The sequence below is a fragment of the Panicum virgatum genome, chromosome 7N, assembly GCF_016808335.1.
Source record: "Panicum virgatum strain AP13 chromosome 7N, P.virgatum_v5, whole genome shotgun sequence".
In the NCBI taxonomy this organism is placed as follows: Eukaryota; Viridiplantae; Streptophyta; class Magnoliopsida; order Poales; family Poaceae; genus Panicum; species Panicum virgatum.
The window spans coordinates 26,462,105-26,484,508 of record NC_053151.1 but is presented as its reverse complement, the minus strand read 5'-3'; the positions used below and the strand labels follow the sequence as shown (position 1 = coordinate 26,484,508).

General features: G+C 46.4%; 3 protein-coding genes and 1 pseudogene across 5 annotated transcripts in view; 1 reads left to right on the top strand and 3 right to left on the bottom strand.

Annotated features, from left to right (window-relative positions):
* LOC120683349 overlaps positions 1-22,404 on the bottom strand; it is a 199,433-nt gene that overhangs the window by 127,281 nt on the left and 49,748 nt on the right. The window lies entirely within an intron of this gene.
* Positions 1-22,404, bottom strand: part of LOC120683347 — a 69,972-nt gene that overhangs the window by 38,898 nt on the left and 8,670 nt on the right. The window contains exons 5-6 of one of the 2 annotated variants that reach the window (XM_039965421.1): positions 16,751-19,929; positions 16,279-16,670 (exon numbers count right to left, since the gene is read on the bottom strand). In XM_039965421.1, the coding sequence (XP_039821355.1) occupies positions 16,788-19,929 (3,142 nt within the window). In that variant the 3' untranslated portion in view covers positions 16,279-16,670; positions 16,751-16,787. Of the gene's footprint in view, positions 1-16,278; positions 16,671-16,750; positions 19,930-22,404 lie in introns of those variants that run through there. The other variant, XR_005678776.1, reaches the window with a different exon arrangement.
* LOC120683354 lies at positions 1,384-3,383 on the top strand (annotated as a pseudogene).
* Positions 16,788-19,748, bottom strand: LOC120681083. Its single transcript, XM_039962627.1, has one exon. The coding sequence runs from the start codon at positions 19,746-19,748 to the stop codon at positions 16,788-16,790; it is 2,961 nt and encodes a 986-aa protein (XP_039818561.1).

Here is a 22,404-nt window from a genome sequence, read left to right as displayed (position 1 = left end):
CACTGGCAGGGTCATCAAGAACACCGAGATCGCCAAGCCACCTTCACCTCCTCCTCCCACAGTCGATCCCAAGTGCAAGCTAATATGCTCGCTGTAACCTTACCGCCCGTATCTAGGTCCCCATCTTATTTTCTTTATCTTTTCTTCTAATAATCGTGTCTCAGATTTTTCTACCATATTTTATATCAAACGATCATTTGAATTGCAGTTCTGAGTAATTTATAAACAGATATAAGGATATTTGGGTTAACTTAAAAAAGTGTATGTTCTAATTTTAGTCGTTGTTTCCTGATGTAACCTAAGGTTCAAAAAATCAAGAATAATGCAAAAGTGGTGGTTGGGAGCATCTTGAGATTCTCGCTTTGTTCCATCCTTCCTAGTCCCCTACTGTACGATATTTTTTTCGTGAACATGTCTGAGCGCATATTTCATAAGAGGAAAAGAGTTACAGCGACGCAACTACGAGACAACCCTCGTAGCACAGTGTTACAAATCTGCCAAGAAGGTGGCAAACGACCGAGAGTGCACTAAAGCAACAAGAGAGGAAAGAAAACCACCTAACCTAACAAACCTAGCCGAAACGACCAAAACATCTAAACCTGTAAAAAGGATGCAACGTGACCATGGTAGAACAACGACGGCAAAGCATCCATCTTAAACATTCGAGTCGGTGGCCAAGCATCCACCAGAGAAGAGACGACAGCGGCAAAACTTCCACCAAGATGGTGATGGCAAAGCATCCATCAGAGAAGCATACAAACTATCCGCTAGAGAAAATGGAGCGACATACATGGTCAAGGTGCGCACATGAAGAATCGACAGAGGTAGATGACGACCTCAAACCAACCGCGAACGCATCGGCAGCGACTCGCTGAAGACGCGCAAACGGAGGATGGCGGCCTACGATATGAAAATGTAGTCTAGGACTTCGGCACAACAATACATACTTACCATTCGTATCTTGTTTTCTATCAGGCACGATAGAAAGTGTTTCTTTGATTTGGAGATCGAGCACTAGCTTTCAGTAAAAAGAATGATGCAACGGTGAGGTTTGGGTTGAAATCCTTACGTCCCCAAAATGATTTCCGAACTGCAAGAATGATGCACTAGCTTTCAGGCAGAAGTGCACGCCAGCAAAACACTTCTGCCTTGCTACAAAACTCTGGAAAGAGACCTTTCCGTATTCAAATTGAAATCCTGCAACAATGGTATGTAAAATCATGTGATAGAGAAAAAGCAAGAAAACGAGGGGACAGTAGCAGGACAGGTCCCTGAGAAGGACCAAACTGTCCTGTACAGCTCTAGTCCTTTTCCCATCCCTTCATGTAGATTTCACAACCCATTCCCCAAGTATCAACGCCGTTGAAATGCGATCAAATTGACCAGACTCAATGCCAGCATTATTGCCTTTCGGCAGGCTTCAGCATATCCAGCCATAAGAATACACAAGGCTCACATTATTTGCTCCGTTCTATTCTTCCTCTCCTTCCCCTGCAAACTCCTCTCGTGCCCATTGGCAACATTGAGGTTTGAAAGGTGAGCTTAATCCTTCTCTTTCTCCCTTCAATTGTTTCCGTACTCGTTGTACTAAACATCGCATAGACCGACATTGGCTTTAGTTTCGATGTATAGTTCCATAGGTGTTTGGGGAGATGTTTGTTTGATGTATAATTAGCCTTAGTTGAGTTTCTCTTCCTCGCGAATGTATCATATGTCTGGTGTCAAACTCTCATCCGTTTAATGGCAAAGTTCAGGCAGCGAGCCTTGTCCTACTGTGCAGAGGTTCCTTGCAAAAAGTTTCTGAAGCAATTAGTTTGCTATCTGTTAATCAGCTTGAACTTTTAGAATTAAGGCAATCTCAAAACGAACCACAAATTTGTTAGAAGTTGTAAAGTGGCCACGCATGATTGATAAGAAATTCATATTTGCACACGTTCTCACAACGTAGTCAAGATTGTTTCCCTACAAATGTTTGTTTAATTTGCAGATGACAATCTTGGTTATCTCCGTGGACCTGCAATGCTGCCGCTGCCGAGCCAAGATCACCAGGGTCCTGGACTGCCTCAAAGGTACATTTACTATGCAGCAGGAAAGCTTCCATGAGGCGAGGGTAGAATCCAAACTTTTTGTTTTGTTTGGAACAGAAAACTATAATCCTGAAACTGCAACAATCTTTTTTTCACGAATGTGCCTGAGCATGTATTTCATTAAGAGGGAAACTGCAACAATCTGAAATCAGAAAAGTTCTGACCAGCACCATGTAGGCATGTGCAAGGGAAATTTTACAGAATAACCGTGCAGTGAATTAACCTTAACCATGGTTAATTACGAGTGCAGCTAGTAGAAAGTAGATTACAAAGCTTGACTATATTCTGGTCATGTGCTGCTGCAGAGGATTTCTGCATTGAGAAGGTGGAGTTCGAGGACAAGCTGAACAAGGTGATTGTACGCGGCAAGTTCAGCGGCGAGAAGCTCTCCAAGAAGATCTGCTACAAGGCCGGCAGGATCGTCAAAGATATCACCATCGATCGTCGAGGTCTGGCCGCCGCCCAAGCCGGAGGAGCCTAAGCCAAAGCCGCCGGAGGATAAGCCGAAGCCGCCGGAGGAGAAGCCGAAACCGCCGGAGGAGAAGCCGAAGCCGCCGCCGCTGCCGCCCAAACCGGAAGTGAAGGTGGTGCCGTACACGTACCCGTACCCGGTGCCGTACCCCCAGAGCTGGGCGTGCGCGTACCCACCTCCGCGGCCGTGGTGCCCGTGCCCGCCGCACCAGGCGTGCCACTGCTCCAAGCCGCCGCCGCCGCCCCCTCGGCCGCCGCCGTGCTCGTGCTCCAAGGATGACGGATGCAGCTGCGGCGGCGATAAGCCAAGGCCGCCGTGCCACCATTGCGGCGGGAGGCCGCCATGGCCGCCGTGCAGCTGCGGTGCCAGACCGCCGATCTGCTGGACGCCGCCGCCGCCGGGGACCTGCCCGCCGTGGTGGTGCGACATGGTCACCGAGGAGAACCCGGGGTGCTCCATCATGTGACAAGATGGTTCCTAGCTTTTATTACTGCAGGTTGCTGTTACTGTGCCTGCTGCCATCAGCACTTTCCTCTGCCCGGGCTTCGATTTAATTTCCTCCGCTGATGGGCCACCTTGGAAATCGCAATAATCCGACACTAGTCGGTGCCATTCGTGTTCGTTGTGTGAAGCTTAATTTTGTGCTTGGTCTGGTCCTCGTCGTCGCCTTGTGTCATTTGGGTTGTTGTGCAGTGTATGTGTGTCATCATGCCTTGAACTTCGTCTCCATTTTTTTTCTTGAAAAAATTGTAACACTGATGTATTCATTCCATGTTATATGTTCGTCACTGTATGAGTTCCATTCTTGCTGTGATCGATGCAAACTTGTACCACTCGGCTGCTCGCAACTTTGCAACAGCCTTGCAGCTGATGAACTCTGAAAAGTTCCTGGCTCTACATACTGAATGCAGTTTTTTGGTTTCATGATGAACAAATCATCTGAAAGTACCTGGCTCTACCACCGAATGCAGTTTTTTTTGTTTGATGGTATGAAACAAATCATCTGAAAGTTCTGAATGCAGTTTTCTTGGTTTGGTGATATGAACAAATCACAGGTCAACGTCGATGACAGAAACGTGTGGAATTAAGTAGGCTTTGGGTATATATGTTGTTTCTGATCGGATGGATGGATAATGGTTTAGGTGGTTTAGGCCGTATGCGCAGCAACAAGCCAACGTAAAGAAGGCCTGCAGAAGATACCCGAAGTTCAGGGGCAGGGCGGGTGGTCCTATACAGTACAAGGGCAATATAGTACTTCTGGGACGTGTGACCTCCCCCCATCAGAATAATGCAATGAAATTCAGAAACTTATTAGGCCTTTTTTTGTTATGAATATGGGAATTTAATTAACATATATCTTTTGTGAACCAGCATACACTACTAGAAAACAAGCCTTAGGTCCACCCCAAAAGTACCGGTATGGAGATGAACCGGTACCTATGCTAGCATAGGTACCGGTTCATCTCCATACCGGTACTTTTGGGGTGAATGAAATTTATGAATGAGCCTTAGGTACCGGTTGGTATTATAAACCGGTACCTAAGGCTCTCCATATGTACCGGGTGGTAATTTTTATATTAGTACCGGGTGGTACCACCAACCGGTACCTATAGACGAGCCTTAGGTACCGGTTGGTGTTACCAACCGGTACCTTAGGAGCCTTAGGTACCGGGTGGTACCACCAACCGGTATCTTAGGCTCATCCATTGGTTACTTTAAAAGAAAAAAATATCCCCTTATCGATCAGAACAACTGTGTAGCTGAGATGGTAAAGGAGCAACGCGCGAGGCCAGAGGTCGCGAGTTCAAGTCCCAACCAAAGAGAATATTTTGCGTGAATTTTGAAAGCTTAGGCACCGGTTGGTTTACCCGGTACCAAAGGCTGAGCCTTTGGTACCACTTTGGGGGTACCGGTTCAAAAAACCGGTACCAAAGGCTCCTACCAACCGGTGCCTTAAGCCGTTTTTCTAGTAGTGATACAAATTCTGCAAAGTATCTGTCAAGATTATCTCATATTAAATGGTTCTTAGTAAGCTATATATGTGGTGCACCATTCTTGTTCATATGGACAATATTATATTTGGAAAATCATAAATCATTTCCTTGGGAAAAAACATCCTCTATTTTTTTTCCAACAAGTGAAGTTTTGTGAATTTCCAAGGTTTTTTCATGGAGAGGATGCAAGACTTTGAAAAATATTTTCGGACTCTACATAAGTAAGATACACACAATAAAAAAGAAGCAAAATAGTTTACGTGCCGATTAGACCACCACCATAAACACAATAAAAAAGTTTTATGTGACTGCGTGTAAGAGCTTCTTGGCTAGATATGCTAACAGATGAGATGTATGTCACTACAAAACCAATAAAGCTGGCTTCCACAAGATAATCCAAGTACGAAGCTAGTGGATAGCCAATAACACAATAACCTATAAAGTATAAAACATATCATTTTTGCATAGCCATATTGACCAACAATTAATAGCAGCTGCTCCTGGTAAGACTAGCTGTTTCAGATCGTTTTCTGTAGTAGTGGCGGGAGCAAAACGGAATTTAAAAAACCAAGTGTTTGATTTTTTTTTACCAATATATGACCTGCTTGTAATTTGAGAAAAAAATAAAACGAGGTCATTAAATAGCACACCTCAATGTACTTGTAAAAGACAGAAGAACACCATGGGGAGCAATAAAAATTGTAAATTTGTTAACTAGACTCAACATGGAGAGGAGACGAGGACTACAGTTTAGACAACACAGCGAGGTGTGGATTAACTTGGATTAGGCAACTGAAGGGGGAAAAATTCACGTGATGTTATTAATTAGGCCTCATGTTGTTTGTTCCCTCCAAAATGTGCAAGACAGGAGGTGTCTCCTACCAACTTTTCTAAGTGATCCAAACAATCTTCATAGGAGATGTTGTTTTGTATTGGAATAATGTACAAGATTCTGCACCACCCTATGCTTTGAAATGTTCCCCTAGGACCACCACCTATCTATAATAATCCATGTGCTTTACATGAAAGTAGTAGCTCTCTCATATGAATAATCCATGTGCTTTACATGAAAGTAGTAGCTCTCTCATATGAATAATCCATGTGCTTTACATGAAAGTAGTAGCTCTCTCTATAATAATTCACGTGATGTTATCTGAAGAAGCAAAAGGCAGCCTAACACGTTTGCCCAGCTGACAATGATGGCACGAGTGAGCAGCTGATTTATTACACTGGAAATCAAAGGACTGGAGAATCTGATGGAGAGCGCGCGAGCCTGGATGCCCAAGGCGGTTGTGCCACAGCTCCACCGTTGGTGACGACGAGGCAGTGAGGGCTTGGTGGTGTGGCAGCCGCAGAGGGTAGAGGTCGCCGGAGTTCTCACATCGGAGCATCACCGTTTGAGTGGCCAGATCCTTGACAGAGAAACCGACGGGATCAAATTCAATGGAGACATTGTTGTCACGGGTTAGCTGTTTGACTGAGATCAGATTCTTAATCAGAGAAGGAGTAACAAGAACGTTATGGAGATGCAGAGAGGAGGAGGATGTAGGAATGGCGGCGTCGGCTGTATGTGTGACAGGCAACCGTGCGCCGTTTCCGACAGTAACAAAGGAAGGAAAGGGAAGAGGCCGAGGGGAGGAAGTGACACCGGAGGCGGATGACATGTGCGAGGAGGCGCCGGTGTCGAGGTACCAATCTGCAGAGCTTGGCGGCTGGGTGGCGACGCCGGCGTTGTTGAGGGCGGCGTAGAGGGCGCTGGTGTCCCAGGCGGACGTGCCGGAGGAGGAGGAAGAGCCCGGCACTGGAGAAGGTTGGTGGTGTGCCATCATTGCCTGTTGGGCCGGGAACGGTGGACGGGGGCCCAAAACGCCAGAGGCAGGCGCGCGAAAGGTCATGCCCCAGGCCTGGACGAGTCCAGTCCAGGGGTTGAAGTTGCCCATCCACGGAGCCGGTGGGCGCTGGGAGGCACCGCCTGTGCCGCCTGCGCCTACGCCGCCGGAGGGCGCGGATCCGCCGTTGGGACCGCGGCCGCGACGCTTGTTCTTGGTGCGGTAGCCGCGGTTGCCACCGGTGTCGCCGCCGGGGGAGCCGCCGGTGAAGGAGGAAGGGGCTCCATGGCCAGAGGAGCTCCCGTGAGATGCGGATCCGCCAGAGTTGGCAGGACCGCCGTGGCCGGCGAGGAACGCCTGACCAGCCTCCGTCTTGTCATCGTGCTTCAGCTGGAGTTCCTCAAGGGCGAGGAAGGAGCGCGCGCTCTGGAAGGTGTGGGGCGGGCGCCTGGAGGTGATCACCGGCTTGACATGGCGGTACCTGGGGTTCAGGCCGCGAAGAAGGTTGAGCACTTGGCTCGTTTCCGAGACGGGCTGGCCAATGTCACGAAGTTTGTCGGCGAGGCGCTTGAGATGGGAGCAGTACTCGTCGATGCCGGCGTCGCCTTGCGTGATGGACCGCAGCTCGTTGTCGTGGAAGAGATCCTCAACGGCGCCCCAGAGGGTGAACGCGGAGACGCGCGGGCGGTAGACGATGTCGAAGACACTTTTGTTGACGGTGGTGTAGATCCAATTGACGACCGTCTGGTCGATCTGCCGCCACTCGGCGGTGCGCTGAGCCATGGGCGGCGCCAAGCGGACGAACTCGTCGAGGCCGAACTTCCCAAGGACGGACTCGAAGAGGCACCGCCATTGCTCGTAGTTCGCGGTCGGCAAGTCAAGGAGAACAGGAGCGTGGGAACGAATGTAAACTTGCTGCACGACGGCGGCGGGAGCGGGCTGTGGTGCATCAGGTAGGAGGTTGGAGGAGGCAGAAGAGCTGGAGGAGGAGGAGTGCGCCGGCGACGACATGGCGGCGCGGCGCGCAGGAAAGGGGGAGAGCGGAAGCTAGAGAAGAGGATCAAAGGTAACTGATACCATGTAGAGAAGGATTTGGATCAACCGTATGTTGTATTGATGCACTGTGTAGTATATATACACGTTTACAAGAGAGCTCTAGGCTAACGGACTCAGCTATATTACAGGAGCCGCGGGTGAGCCAGGCAGGGCGTGGCGAGCGCGCGCGCCTTGCGGGCGACGCCGAGCGGGGCGCGCGGAGTGTGGAGCGCGTGGAGCCGTGCGGAACGGAGCCAAGTGGAGCGCGTCGTCCGCGAGGCGGGGAGCGCGTCGCGCGCCGCGCGCAGAGCGCGTCGTGCGCAAGACCACGTCGCTCAGGTACATGAGTTCCAACAGACCGGCCTGATGATCGACTAGCACGAGGCCAACTTGGAATGGAAATGGAAATGAAGCGATAAAGTATAGGAGATGGAATGGAAATGCTTCTAGTATTTCAATGCTTTTAAACCAAATGTAGATTTATTTTGTTGTTCTAAATTCTTCAGAAATTACTGATTAGTGACCAAGGGTAATTGAAGACCTAAAAGAAACGGCATTGTAGCATCACTATGGAGAGGAATGGGGGCATGGGTCCATTCCCCTTTGGCGTAGACATAGCCGATAGCCCTACCATTTGCATCCTGTGGTACGATTATATCAGCTAAAGGCAATAATACTGTTATTTAACTGTAGCATCTCATTGAGTTAAAATAAGGAGGTACTGAAGTTATGGGTTAAAATTATTTTTGTGTCACATGCATGAACAGGGACATTATTGGATTATTTATGAGTGAGCTCAGTGCCCTACTTTTACATTACCAATCCATGGTATTGATTTTGTTATATATATAATTCCAATGCAATAAAAATATAAAAATATAAAGAAGCGCTCCTTCGAGTGCTTTGTAACAAAAAAATTTGAATCCATAATTTAAAAATGATGTGGATTATTTGTTAGTCATGCAGAATTTTTCAAAAGTGCTAGAATTTACACCCTTTTGAAATAGTTAATTCTAGAAATTTGATTTTTTTTAATGTGTAGAAATTTGATGTACGGCACTGCTACAAGCGAATATATCTGAAGGCCCATCTCAGATGGGCTTGCCAGCCCATGTCATGACCATTTGATAGGCACAATAAACACATCAGGCCACCAGCTGAAAATGAGTCGTTTGTGATGGGCCGTCATCCCAAAATGAAAGTTTCAAATTTAGAAAGGGTACAGTTCAAAAAATTTTAGAAAGGGTATCTTCAAAAACACCACAATAAAAATGGTATATATTATCATATATTTATCTAAAAGGATGGAAGAAAGCATAAAGCCCATATCATTCACTTACGTTTGGCATATTTTTTATATAATGCAGATTTATTGTCAACCTGGTGCGAGAATCTCTGTTAGTGAATTTATCGTGTTGCCATGTTTCAGAATTTCATCAAAAAGTATATATAGTACACATAAAGTTAAGTATGTCCGCAATAATTTAGTTTCACATCCGTCCTATATGTCAAGAACGAAATTGTAAGAAATCAATATGGCAATTTTCATCACGTGTTCCCCACCAGTCGTCTATTTCCGTTGTTCTATTTCCGTCGTCGGTCAACAGGTCTTCGTCTTCCCCACCCGTCGTCTCCTCCCTCCACTGCTGGCGTCACCTCCCTCCACCGGCGCGCGAAGCCCGTGGGATGCCCCTCTATCGCTGAGGCCTGCCGCCACACGAAGCCGTCTGCAGCCGCTGAGCTCCGCTGCGGGAAACACCTCCCTTGCCGAGCCCTCTGGCGCTGGAAGCCCGTCCCCCGCCGAGCCCTCCATCGCTGAGCTCCGCCGCCGCGCACAGCCATCCGCCGCCGCGGGAAGCCCCTCCATCACTGAGCCCCGTCGCCGCGCGAAGCTGTCCGCCGCCACGGTCGCGCCGCCACTTGGCTCCAGGTCTCACCGCTACCCGCCAGCCTTGGGGTATCGCCACCGTCCGCCAGCCTCGGGGAGTCGGGGTCTTGCCGTCGGCCTTGCGCTGCCGCCCACCAGCCTTGCGCCGCCGCTATCCGTGGTGGAGGGGGCCGAAGATGGTGACAGCAATAGAAGTACCTGACAGTGGGGCCTGTATGGAAGTGATGGAAAGGTGGGCTGAGATGGGCCAGCGGAGGGGAGGGTGTTGGGGCCGTTGGCTTGCGCTGGCCTGGCCTGCTAAAGTTGGTGGAGTGGAGCTATACAATAGCCAAACAGAATGAAATAAAATTGATGGAGTGGAGTCACGAGATGGAGTGAAGTTTGTGGAATGGAGCTCTTTTTTTTGAAGTGGAGAGCTCCCAAATAGGCTCTTAATGTGGGTTAATCCTTTTCTTAGCTCTTAAGCTGTTTGCCAAGTTGTATATATATGGTTTGCAGTCATGAGTCATCCCCTCTTTTCTCTATGCTCTAAAGTAGGACGTGGGTTCAGCTTTAGATATTTGCTTTGTGTAAAGCGAGGCCTTTGGCCCTTTGGATCTGATTCTTGAATCGATTGACTGTATTTGGATGTTCATCTGAAAAACTGTATTTTGTGAATTGGGATCAAAATGCCATCTCAAATCCGGTCTACCGCAAACGCTGAGGTGCTGGCTGTGTGAACATGCAGCATCACCATCTACCTGGATGTTTTGTTCCCCCCATGGATCACAATTTCAATCTACTTTCCTGGAATGTGAGGGGGTTGAACTCGCGTGACCGCCGAGAAGCGGTCCGTGTGTTGCATCAGGGAACTAGTCGCTTCCAAGGAGCGAACAGAACTTTGAAATCTTGGGCACCTCCCGAAGTCAAATTCTTTGTCCGGCTGGCCATGACCCATGAGATGCAGAATTTGGACAGCGGACAGACGCCGCTGGCATGGGCTTGACGCACAGGAACATTGTCTTCTTTGTGATCAAGAAAAGGAAACTAATGTCCACATCCTTGTCCACTGCTCTTTCACTAAGCAGATTTGGTGGGGTGTTATCATGGTTTTAAATAGCGGGCTAAGGGGTTTAGCGGTTGGACTCAAAAAATAGCTAATAGCGGACTAAATAAGGCTATAGCGGGCTATAGCGGCTAAAATACACACGAGTTCAAATAGCGGAACCATGCCTCAAATAGCTATAGCGGGTCATAGCGGAAGCTATAGCGGGAGATTTAAAACCTTGGGTGTTACGAATTCCCTAGGCTGCAGCTGCTCCTTCAAAGCAAATACTCTTTCCTTGCAGCAGCGGTGGACACACTTGAGACGGCTACAGCCAGCGCCAAAGCGAAAAGATCCGAATAGCGTGTTCATGCAGATTGTGTGGCACCTTTGCAAGGAGAGAAATAGCAGGTTGTTCCAAAGCTCTTCGGCTTCGCCTCATCAGGTGCAGGGGTGCATTTTGCAGGATTGTCATCTTTGGTTTTCAGATGGAGCACTGCACCTCGGTCGTTTACTACATGAGTAGTCAGCCATCTTCTCCTAGTCTGCACATCGATCTGTGCCTGTCTGTTCTCTGTTTTTCTTCTTTATGCAGGTTTGACAGCCTGTTTTGTGTTTTTGCTTGTAACCTGAGCTACCTTTGCGGACGTATGTCCTTTTCTTCGTCTTAATACAAAGATGCGTAGCTCTCTTGCATATTCGAGAAAAAAATCCAGTCTCCCGATTTGACCTTACTAGCCTATCAACCCGTGCTCCTGCACGGGTTAATAATTAGAATGAATCTATACTGATTTTTAAAGCGAGTAAAAGTTTCTATCTAAATTTTTGATTTGATCCGTCTTATGTCATTGACACCCATATGCGAGTCGGACCACAGCCCTCCATCCACGACTCGATCACGTAAATCCCTATATAAAATAATGTATGGGCAACTGTATGTATCTGATACTTATACCAATTTTGTTCGTAGCAATGCATGGTCAAATTTGCCTATAGTTATACCTATTTCTAAAGCGAGTAAGGTTTCCACCTCGGTTTTTAGTTTGGTCCGTCTCATGTTATTGACAGGAGGGGTTTAGTCCATGTCGTATGCGAGTCGGACCAGCCCACTCCGTCCACGATTTGATCATGTAGATTTCTACAAATTAATATACGGGCTACTATACATATTCGATACTTATACCAGCTTTGTCTATAGCAACACACGGGTATAATTGCCTAGTAAAAATAGAGGTTATAGCTAATAATTATCCCTCTTTCATCTATTAAATATTCTAACATATGCTCTAAATGCATATTTATCATTATCTAGTTGTAGTAGATTTTATTTTGCATCACACCCCCATGCATGAATGTTTGATATATATTTAATTGAATCATTTGTTTGTGAATTAGTATTCTTATCTTTTCCATCTTACATGAACATATGGTAACACATATCGTGGGTAGTATTTTATATAAATAATAACATAAATAATATATTAATAACAATAGGAAGGGTAATTAGAATTTTATATTGGTGCAGTTTAATAAAGCCCAGCCAAGCGGTCGATGCGTCACTGGCAAATATCACTCTGATTGTTAAAGATTGTTGGTCTAAATTCCAACGGCAAAAGAAAGCATTGAAAAAATGCCATTTGGGTATTTCGCCACATCAGACCATACGCATGAGAATATTTCTCGCACTCCGTCCGGGTCAATAGAGTGCTTGGGAAAATTGCTTCTACAGCATATCCGAGTAGATTAATATAATTGGATAATTTATATGCAAATTAGGAGATTATTTATATTATTTTAATAATGGCAAAGGTGGGTAATTTACACGAAGATTAGGGGGTTACTTTAGTTTTTTATAATAGCAAAGGTGGGTAATTTAGATACATGTTTAGGGGGTTACTTTAGTTTATTTTCATAATGGCAGAGGTGGGTAATGGTTATGAAAGATAACAGATCCAATGGCTATTATAATTAAAATTGTCGGATTGATGGCCAGATGTTTCTGATTTTTGTAAGAATTTCTAGAATTTCTCTATTTTGTAGAGTGTCCATTTAGGATCCTAGATGGTTTCGTGTGGAGGCTTGGAACGAGCCTCCAATTAGTAATAGTAAGATTCAAGTGAACACAGAATGTGCCTATAGTTGTCATGAAAATTAAGAATTCAAGTTAAGAACAAATATACATAACAAAGTAGGATTCAGTTATCAATGTTTTTTTTTTAAAAAAAACTGCTTCTGATAAAACTACAACAAACAATTTAAGATATCATGGACCATGCATTTCCCACAAGCTGCAGAGATATTTTGTTTACTTTAAATTGATATGGTGGAATATTCTTATGCAATAAATGATTTAAATCATAAATTCCTGTTCTATTCAAATTCTAATTTTTTTCTCCCTCCCATCACAAATAAGTGACCTTTTAGATTGTAAGCTAATAATTTCAAACATTGGTTGTAAATTAATTTTTATTTGTTGATTTGGATATTTATAAATGGAACGAGTAAATTTTTCACCAAATGTAGCTACGTAATTAACTACATACTCTGCTATGTTTTATAAATGTCTTAGAAAAAATATTATTCCAAATTGTGCTTTGAATGAGTAATTGGCTATTTTCTAGCTATATCCATAAAGCTAACACATCAACCAGCTTATTAATTAATAGGAGAAAGTGTATATTATCCCCTTATACTCTTACATAGGTGTAGATTCCCCCCCTGAGCTTTTAAACAGTGTACTTTTAAACTTAAACTCTCTACATTGTGGAGATTACCCCCTGCTGTCCTTAAGATTGGTTCATTGCTGATTAATTTTGGTTTTTCCACCTCATAATATCCATGCTGGCCAGATAACTAAATAGACTTCTTGCCATATATATCAACCACCTATGCATGGTATTTGCTTCCCTCCGATAGCCCGTGCACACGTGCGAACTCCGATCTGGCGGTGACATCGCACGCATGGATGTTAGCGTCACGCCTGAAACCATGACCTGATGGATCATCATTTCCCAACCATCCACGGAAAACAATTTAATTTCGAGATAGTTAACAAAAATGCAAACAAATCTCACTTATTCAGGGATGCTCAATCAACCGCGAGCAAAGCTTTTGATTTAACAATTTTTCTATATCTATGAAATGGACTTCATCTTTATCATCATGACATCATGTTCACCTTCTCTAAAACGATAAATCAGAGCGGCCCAAATGGCATACCAAGTCGACCCCATGCAATGGGGGGCTCCTATCTATCTTTCGGAAAATAGATACGGTGCCATCTTTAAAGCCCAAGGCCCAGTTAACACATGCAAGGCCTACGGGGCATCGCCCCAATCACATACACCTAGGGGGCAACAAAGGGAGCAGAACAGAGGCCAACGCTCCAGCCAATGACATGCAAAAGTGGAGAAACAAATATCGATCACTATGTTATTCTAATTTGTTGCAGCTGTCAAGGCTGGAAGGCTGCACCGTGAGCACGGTGCTTTGTTTTTCTTTTGTTTTGGTTCATGTAATACCATATTCAATGTATTTTTCGAACTGATTCAACAATCTGAAAAAATTAATCCAACACTTTGAATAAACTAATTCAACATTTTTAAAACAAATATTAAAATAGTATACTGGATATGTTGAAATGACCTATTCAAAAATGTCGAGATAGTACATCATAATGTAGAAAATTTAAATAAAAAATACAACATATTGGATCTTGTTTGGTTCCATTAATTTCAAAGAATATTATGATTCAAACAGATTTCAAATCTAATTCACGGATTAAGAGAAAAAGATCATTTGAAGTTACGGACTTGTTTTAAATTACCAACTGTGCCCCTCCACTCGCACAGCACCACGTGTCCACATCCCCTGCCTACTCCGCTTTCGGATGCCCGTGCAAGGCTGTTGCCTGTTGTTGTGCACATACAATCCTGACCTTTGCTATATGGTGCACAAATCTCAAACACTAGAAAGTATGTTGCTTAAAAATTTGGTGGAAGATGGATAGAATTTACACCATGCAACTAGAAGGGCTGGATTGGGCCTCCATCTATGAGTCCTCCTTGGAGGAATGAAATTAACGGGGCTTATGGGATGTAACGCTCTTGAATTTCTCAAAAATATAATGATTATTTATTAGCAGTAGCAATAATAAATGCGAGAAGCACACGCTCGCTGATAGTGTACAAATTAAGCTATGCTCGGTGTTCATTGGAAGCATTGATTGTTGGTTTATGAAGAGCATTATGGCATGTACACCGAGCCGTCGAGATCCGTCGACATGTAGTAGATTTTTGCGTTTAGCCCCTCCGTGACTGCAGTAACTCCCGAGCTGGTGCCTGTTTCGTCTACGAGCGACGGCCCTTGCTCCCAGGCGCGGCAACGGGGAAGGCGGCCGTTGTACGACGACGTGCTGCGGGGAGAAGACGAGGGCATGGATCCGCTGCGCGTGCGGAGGTGGTTTAGATTCACGCCAAAAGTTCGCGCCATCCGCGACTTGTTCCCCACCACCTCCGGCCTACCCCTCCTCCGGCCGCAAGCCACCGGCGGCAGACCGCGCGGAGGCGGAAGTAGCTCGCCGGCGGGAGGTGTGTGAGGACACGCTCGAGCATGTCGTCGTGGAGGTCCCCTAGGCCGGAGGAGGGCGGGGACGGCTTGTGCTTCCAGCCATTGGCTGACGACGGTGCCTCCATGGCGATGAGCTCCATCTCCATCAGGCGGCGCAGGCTACGAGATCTCTGCAAAAGGGTAGGAACAAGAGATGAGTCAGTTTCCCTGTTCGAGATCATGCAAGAGAAGAATTGGAACAAAATCCAGTACGATGCTGGCAATGGCTGCAAGATCTGGGATTCCCATCACGGTGAGGCTCGGATGGGCCAAACGATAGACCATGGAGGTAGCTGCGGAGATTGCGGCGTCGGGAGCGTGAGGAATCGGCCGGAGGTGAGGTGTGGGCATGGGATTTTGGCCAGCTGCGGTGGAGCTCCGTGGCTTCAACCGTGAGGAGAAAAGATGGGAGACGGGGATGCACGAGGGGGAGAAATCCCAGATCAAGTATGCAACAAAATAGCTATAAAAATCAAATATACACTAGATTACTATGAGTTTGTGTGTTAAATGATAAATTAAATATTATGCAGATGGCTAAACAGACAACCCATTATACAAACTGTCTCTTTCGCTGCCTGTGTGTGATAAATAGACAATAACTGTCTAAACTGTTGTACATGCCTTTATAGTACTCCATCTGTTTTTATTTACGTATTATGTTTGTCATAAGTTAAACTTGACTAACTTTAACAGAGTTGATAGAAAAATATAGCGACAACTATACTACCCAACATATGCACTATCAACATATATTTCATGGTGGATTCAATGAAATAAATTTGGTACTGTAAATATCAATTTTTTTAAAAATTTGGTTAAAGTTGATAAAGTTTAACTTAGGACAATTCTAATGCGATATGTAAATAAAAACTGAGGGAGCACACTCAAAAATGGGAGCTGTCGGAGGGTTATCATTACTTCAAACTAAAGAGTAAAGGCATAATGATCGTTTGAACATCCGGCAGTGTTCTCTCTTTTTCTCTTTTCTTTTTATTATAAAGAAACAAATGAAAGATGTAAAGAGCAAAGCAACAAAGGTTTCAAGCAAATCTACAACCTACCGGTGCTTTACTTCCACCTTGTCCTTTCTTCCGAAACTAATAATAAGTATCTGCCGATTGAATTGGTTGCAAAGAAGAGCCTAATTGGCTCAACATATCCAATCCAAAACATTTCAGATATAGTGTCCAGCCGTGCCGATGAGCCCAAGAATCAAACATCCAGTAAGCAACACGCAGCAATTTTTTGTTTGATAAGGGAAACTTTAATGATTTCAAGACGGATACATCGAGGTGGTACCGCAGGAAATTAAATTAAACAAACTTTATTGACAGCAAGTTCAGCAACACGTAGTGCAGCAAACGCACACAAGTAGTAATATAATTCAGTTACATACCAATTCATAATCCACCGATTATGAATGGGAACGAACAAATTAAAACAGACACATCAAAGTTTCACACGGGCAAGCAAATCGAAGTCACTGCACGAACTGATCAAAGCATGCACACAACACTAGAAAACACACGTTGAGGCATCAAACACTGCAATCTGGTTGAGCTGCTGTCACACTGCTTGGATGCGCCGGCCGGACGATGAAGCAGCCAGCAGACAAACCAAACCTCTTATTTGGAAACTGGAGATCGACGCGGACGGGCGGGCATGGTGAAACTCTGGACGGGTTGGCGGTGGCATGGGTGCAGTGAGTGGGACGGAGAGGATGCTGTTGTCTGTGGAATCGACAAATCTAATAAATAACGTTGGAAGCTGATACGGCAAGCTAATGCTGACTGAAAATCACATCGGGTACCTGGATGAGATTGCGGCTTGGGCATGGCTCCATTCCTTCACCTGAGGTAGGTCTTGATGATGACGCGCTCGCGGATGGAGGCGGATGCCGGGGGAAGCCTGGGCTCATAGCTCTCGCAGTGCGAGTCGTCCCGGCCGTCCCAGCGGAGCTTGGTCCACCAGGCCCGCTCCCCGCTCACCGTCACGGCCTTCTTGCCTGGTCGTCGGTCGATGAGGCGCGGCAGGCGGCGCAAGCTCCAGCACCCGCGGACGTGGAGCTCCTCCCACGCAGGCGCGGCCAGGACGGCGTCGTCGTCGCGAAGATGCTCCAGCAGGGGCAGCTCCTGGAGGTGTATCCTCCGAAGACATGGGAGCTCGAAACTAGAAGACGACTCGCTATTGTAGTAGAAAATTGCCTTGAGATTGTAGCAGAAGAGGATGTCGAGCGTGACGAGACTTGGCAGCGCAGATCCACGTGGCATGACGCCTTCCAACCTCGGGCAATGCTCCAGCCGGAGGTGCTTCAGTCCCCGGAAATCAATATCATAATCCCGCTCTTTGTAGAAATGTGTTAGACTTTTGAGATGACAGACATGTGCATTCTTCAAACTCGGCCCCAGGTAATCTGGATACACATCATTAAAGACAAGCACCATGCGATGGCACCGCTGGAGCTTGCATTCCTCCAGGATATCCAAACGACTCAGATCATTGAGGCAGGAGACGTGAGTATCATCTGACATGCTAATTGATTTAGTGACTGCCAGAAGATACCTCAGACCATGGGGATACCGCTCCACTGCTGAGATCCCCACATGACGCTCAGTCTCCCGAAAGGGAGGCACGTCATCCATTGACACCATCCAGACTCCATCTGTCAGATAGCGACGGTTTACATCAGCATAGGCTGCCAATGACGCATGAAGCTTGTTGGTTTTCACCATGTCCTCATCATCCTGTATCATCCTAGTTATGGCCTTGCATGATGTAATTTGAACATGGAAAGATTTCAAAATTCTTCCACCCCTTACTAAACCCACGGTGGCATCATTGAAGCTATAAAACAATCTGGAATCACTTATGCACACCTGAGCTACTTGTGGAGTACTGCAATCATGATTAACAGTTCCATCTGATGAGCATTGATCCAAGCAAAACACATCTGGGAATCTATGCAGCTTATGCCAAGGGAATCGTCTCAGGGAAGGAACGCCCCTGAGAAGCAATCGCCTAAGCTGGGGCAGATTAGGGATGTTGTCTGGTAGCTCCTTGATACCGGTAGCAGATAGATCAAGTTCCTCCAAAGCATCAACCTCCTTAATGTCCACAGATTCTAGCTTTCTACATCCGAGCAAAGACAATCGCTTTGTACGAGGCGCACCAATCAATGAGAATGAATTAAGGGTACTATGCCCAACCAATTTTATCTCTGTTAGCCCCAGGAGCTTGTTGTCAATCAGCTTGAGTGATCGGAGCTTCCTCATTTCTTCAAATATCTCTATAGGGAAAGATTTTATTTGAGTATTTATAATTTCAAGTGTTGGTAGACTAGACAACATAGCAATGGAGGGTGGCAACTCCTTAAAGTTCGAGCACATGATGTCAAATGTTGTTAGACTAGACAACACAGCAATGGAGGGTGGCAACTCCTCAAGGTTTGAGCACCTAACAAGCAGGAGCTCTTTTAGATTAGGCATGCTATGGAAGAAGTCACACTGGAATGTGTGTATATTTGAATAGGAGAGATCGAGATAGAGCAAGTTGAGCTTCTTGTTGCCGTTGTTTTCACAGAGAGTAGTTTCAGTGTCTGGGAAGCAGAATGGACTTCTGAGATTATAGCAGCCTCTAAGGGAAAGCAATTGGAGTTTTTGGAGACAGCAGATTGAAGGAGGAAGTGACTCTATCGGAGTGTAGGAAATATCAAGTACACGAAGACAAGGGAGTTTGACCAAGAAATCATCAGATTCAAGCTTCATGAACAACCTCGAGTGTTGCGAGCAATGCCTTATAATAAGTGTGGTCGGGCCGCTGGACTCCTGGCTCAACCAATCTCTGCTTACATGCCATCCTTGGTCGCCCACATGTGAGATCCACTGCATGTGCTCCAACTGAGAGTGATTTCCCTCACAGAGTTCATCGGATGTGAGGGGCTCTACAACAAGGCTATGATATGCTAGGAAGTGTGCAGCAGATATTGTGGCTTCATCATCTTTCGTTGCAGGAGAAAAAGGCAGCTGCAGCAACGAATACTCCCGAAAAGCCTCGAGGATGTCATTTCCAAGTTGATATATATCATCACCATAGTACTGACAGTGGTAGCCGTCAGTGTCCTCCCCCATTCTTTCTTGGACACTTGGCTTCATGACAGGAAGGATTCCTTGAGCAGCCCACTGGCGGATCAACACATCTGAGCTAACATCAGCCTGGGCATCACACTTTGGCGGGTCAATATTGGAACTGTGGGGAATAAGCAGCATGGTGGCGTAGTGAAAGCACTGGATGGCCACATGATGCCAATACTTCTCCTCTCCATGGCCAACCGCAACAGAGATGTACTTGGCCGCTTGTTCCAGGGAATGCAGTGTGAGAATCAATATATCATCCCCAGCAAAGGATTCGATGACGCGAGGCTCATCTGGCTTGTTACTCCTGTCATAGACATCTTGGGAGGTGGTGGATACGATCCAGAGAGAATCTTTCCACCCAGGGGCAGGAAGGCATAAGCCCTCTGTCGTATCATCAATCACGATGGGCTTTATTGGCCTGTCGAGATTCTGAACCACCAGCAGGTACTTCTTGGTCAGTAGATTTTGCATTATTTGAGGAGCTACGGAATATTTTAGCTCCCGGGGTGAGACTGTGTCATACTGCTTCTTCTCCATGTAGGTATAGTACCGCAGCTCAGCGTCTGCCATGTCGTATTTATGTTCGAGTAGCCCGAGCTGCTCGGCCACTTTGATATGCAGCATGTCATTAATGTCGTCGAACCGAATTCCCAGCTCTGATGCTGCATGCTTCATGTCCACCTCTATTACATGGTCGAAGGGACCACGTCTCCTGATCCTTACATCCCGAGCGATGCTCGATATAGCTCGTGTGAAACATGCTGTGGGTCCGACCCCAACATTCCACTGCACGCGATACAAGTAAAGTTTTTCTTCCAAGTTATGATATGCAGGACTGTTGAGATATCCATTCAGCCTGGCCGCACAAATAAAAAGGAGTTCGGTAAGTGCTTGATCAAACAACTTGCACTCAAGGTTTAGCAGTTAGTTAATCGTCTTCTCTTTTTTGCTCTTTTCTTTTATTTTCATTCTCACGTTGAGTCCTAGAGTTCATTTCTTATCAATTAGAAGGAAGTTTTTGTACTTACGATGTTTGACACACTTTCTGATGACAGTAAAGATGCATTAAGGTTAGTGCCGATACTATTACATCCATATTCATGGACATATAAAATCAATTTGTTATGCATTTTTTTATCAACAAATGTATTTGATAATGGCAACAATAAAGAATTTGGGAGTGAAAATGTTAACATTAACACTGGGCATGGGAAAGAGAAGGATTTTTTTTTAAAAAAATGGATTCCAGGCACAGGCTAATCCAAACTACTTATGAAAATATGAGTTTATTTCAAACATTTCAAGTACTGTTTGTGTACGTGATGATTTGGTGGTCTGTTTACAGGACGATACAACCGAAATTTTCTTTTTTCAAGTTGGCTGTCACATGTATACCAAATGCAGCACCCACCGAAAAAAAAAATCGTATCCATGGGTGCAATCCCAACTCATCCTAACATGACGAACGCATCGCATGTTCATAACTTCAGACTCTCGCTGGTGTAGACACTGCCGCTGCTATACGTAGAGAAAATATATAGACTACTCATGGTTCTCGATTGTCATGTTGCCGTTGTCGCTGCCAGGCTTTGACGACCTCCGGGATGGACATATAAAATCACCTTGTTCTGCATTTTTTTATCAACAAATGTATTTGATAATGGTAGCAATAAAGAATTTGGTGTGAAAATGTTTTTGATCGAAGTCAGCAGGGGAGGGCCCAACTTATTTTTTATAATTTTTTTATCACAGGCCTGTTTAATTTGCTTTCATAGGAAGTCGAACCAAGGCCTGCTGGCGGATGCTACTCAGGTGCTCTAACTAGACCTGGTCACGGGACGGGACGGGTCGGGTCGGGTCAAAGAAAACCAGGAATTTTTTTCTTCAGCCCGAACCTGCCCACCGGGCCGGATTCTTTTGGCCCAAGCCTGACTCGACATGTGGTCGAGTTGGGTCCGGATCGGATCCTACCCTATATTTTATTCAACCATCTCCAACTACCATCTCCTCTCTCCTCATTTTTTCTTTTTCTTTTCTTTTTTCTCCTATCTCCTCCCTTCTCCACCCCGTCCACTCCCTCTCCCCAACTCCCCCTCCGGCCCCTCTCTCTGCGCCCCTCCTCCCTGGCGGCTCGCCGCCCTGGTGGAGCTTGATGCACCCGCCCCTGCCCACCCCCCCGGCGGTGGAGCTCTGTGCGCGCGGGCGGCCGCCCGTCTCTGCCCCTGCGGGCACGCGCTCGGGCGGGCCGATGTGTGGCGGCTACGGCGGCAGGCCGACACAGGGCAGCTGTAGCGCGGGGCAGCGGGGCCGGCCGGCCACGGTGGAGATCCAGCGGCGCGCCTCCCCGGTGGAGCTCGCTGCGCCCACCCCTGCCCCGGCGGCGGAGCTCCGTGTGCGCGGGTGACCGCCCGTCCCAGCCTCGCGCCACGTCTGCGCGTAGCGGACGTCCGCTACCTCCGCTGAATTTGCCGTGAGCCGGTCTGCTACGGTAGCGTCCCACGTAGCGGACGCCGGAGTAGCGAATTTTTCTACTATCCCGTCCTGGAGGGATAGCGGATGGGATTCCGTACCCGGTGCAGACAGCCTAACCTCTAGCCATTGGCTATCTAGAGGCCCTTTCGTTGGGAGTGAAAATGTTATCGTTAACACTGGATATAGGAAAGAGAAGAATTCTTTAAAAATAATGGATTCCAGGCACATGCTAATATAAACTACTTACGAAAATACGAGTTTCAAACATTTCAAGTACTGTTTGTATACGCGATGACCTGGTGTCCTCTTTACCAGGATGCAACCGGAATTCTTTTTTTCAAGTTGGCTGTGCACGTATCAAATGCAAACCCACACATGTACACACAAAAAAAAAAGATCGTATCCACGGGTGCAATCCCAACCGCGAAGCCGTATCCTAAAATGACAAAGGCGTCGCATGTTCGCAACTTCAGACTCCTCTCGCTGGTGTGGAGCACTGCCGCTGCTGTACGCATAGGAAATATATAGACTACTCATGGAACTCGATCGTCGTGTTGCCGCTGTCATCGCTGCCACGCTTTGACGACCTCCAGGATGGCGCAGGCAGAGTGCACCGCCAGCTACTTGCGGTTTGGCTGCCTCTGATCTCTCTTCGGTGCGTCCCTCTCCGTGGCAGTGCTGTTAATCTCGTTGGTGTAGGTCAGACTCGAGGATCGATCAGAGGCTGCCACGAAAGGAGGGTGAGAGCGGCAGCAAAGTAGCGGGGAGGAGTATGGTGCTTTGGGACCCACATAGTCGCATTTCCCTCCCTTAATGAGGGATTGATTTCTCCTCTCACATCTGTCCATGCTTCTATTGG

Coding starts and splice junctions, on each gene's coding strand:
- LOC120681083 (XM_039962627.1), bottom strand. CDS start 19,748: ATGAAGCATGCAGCATCAGAGCTGGGAATTCGGTTCGACGACATTAAT.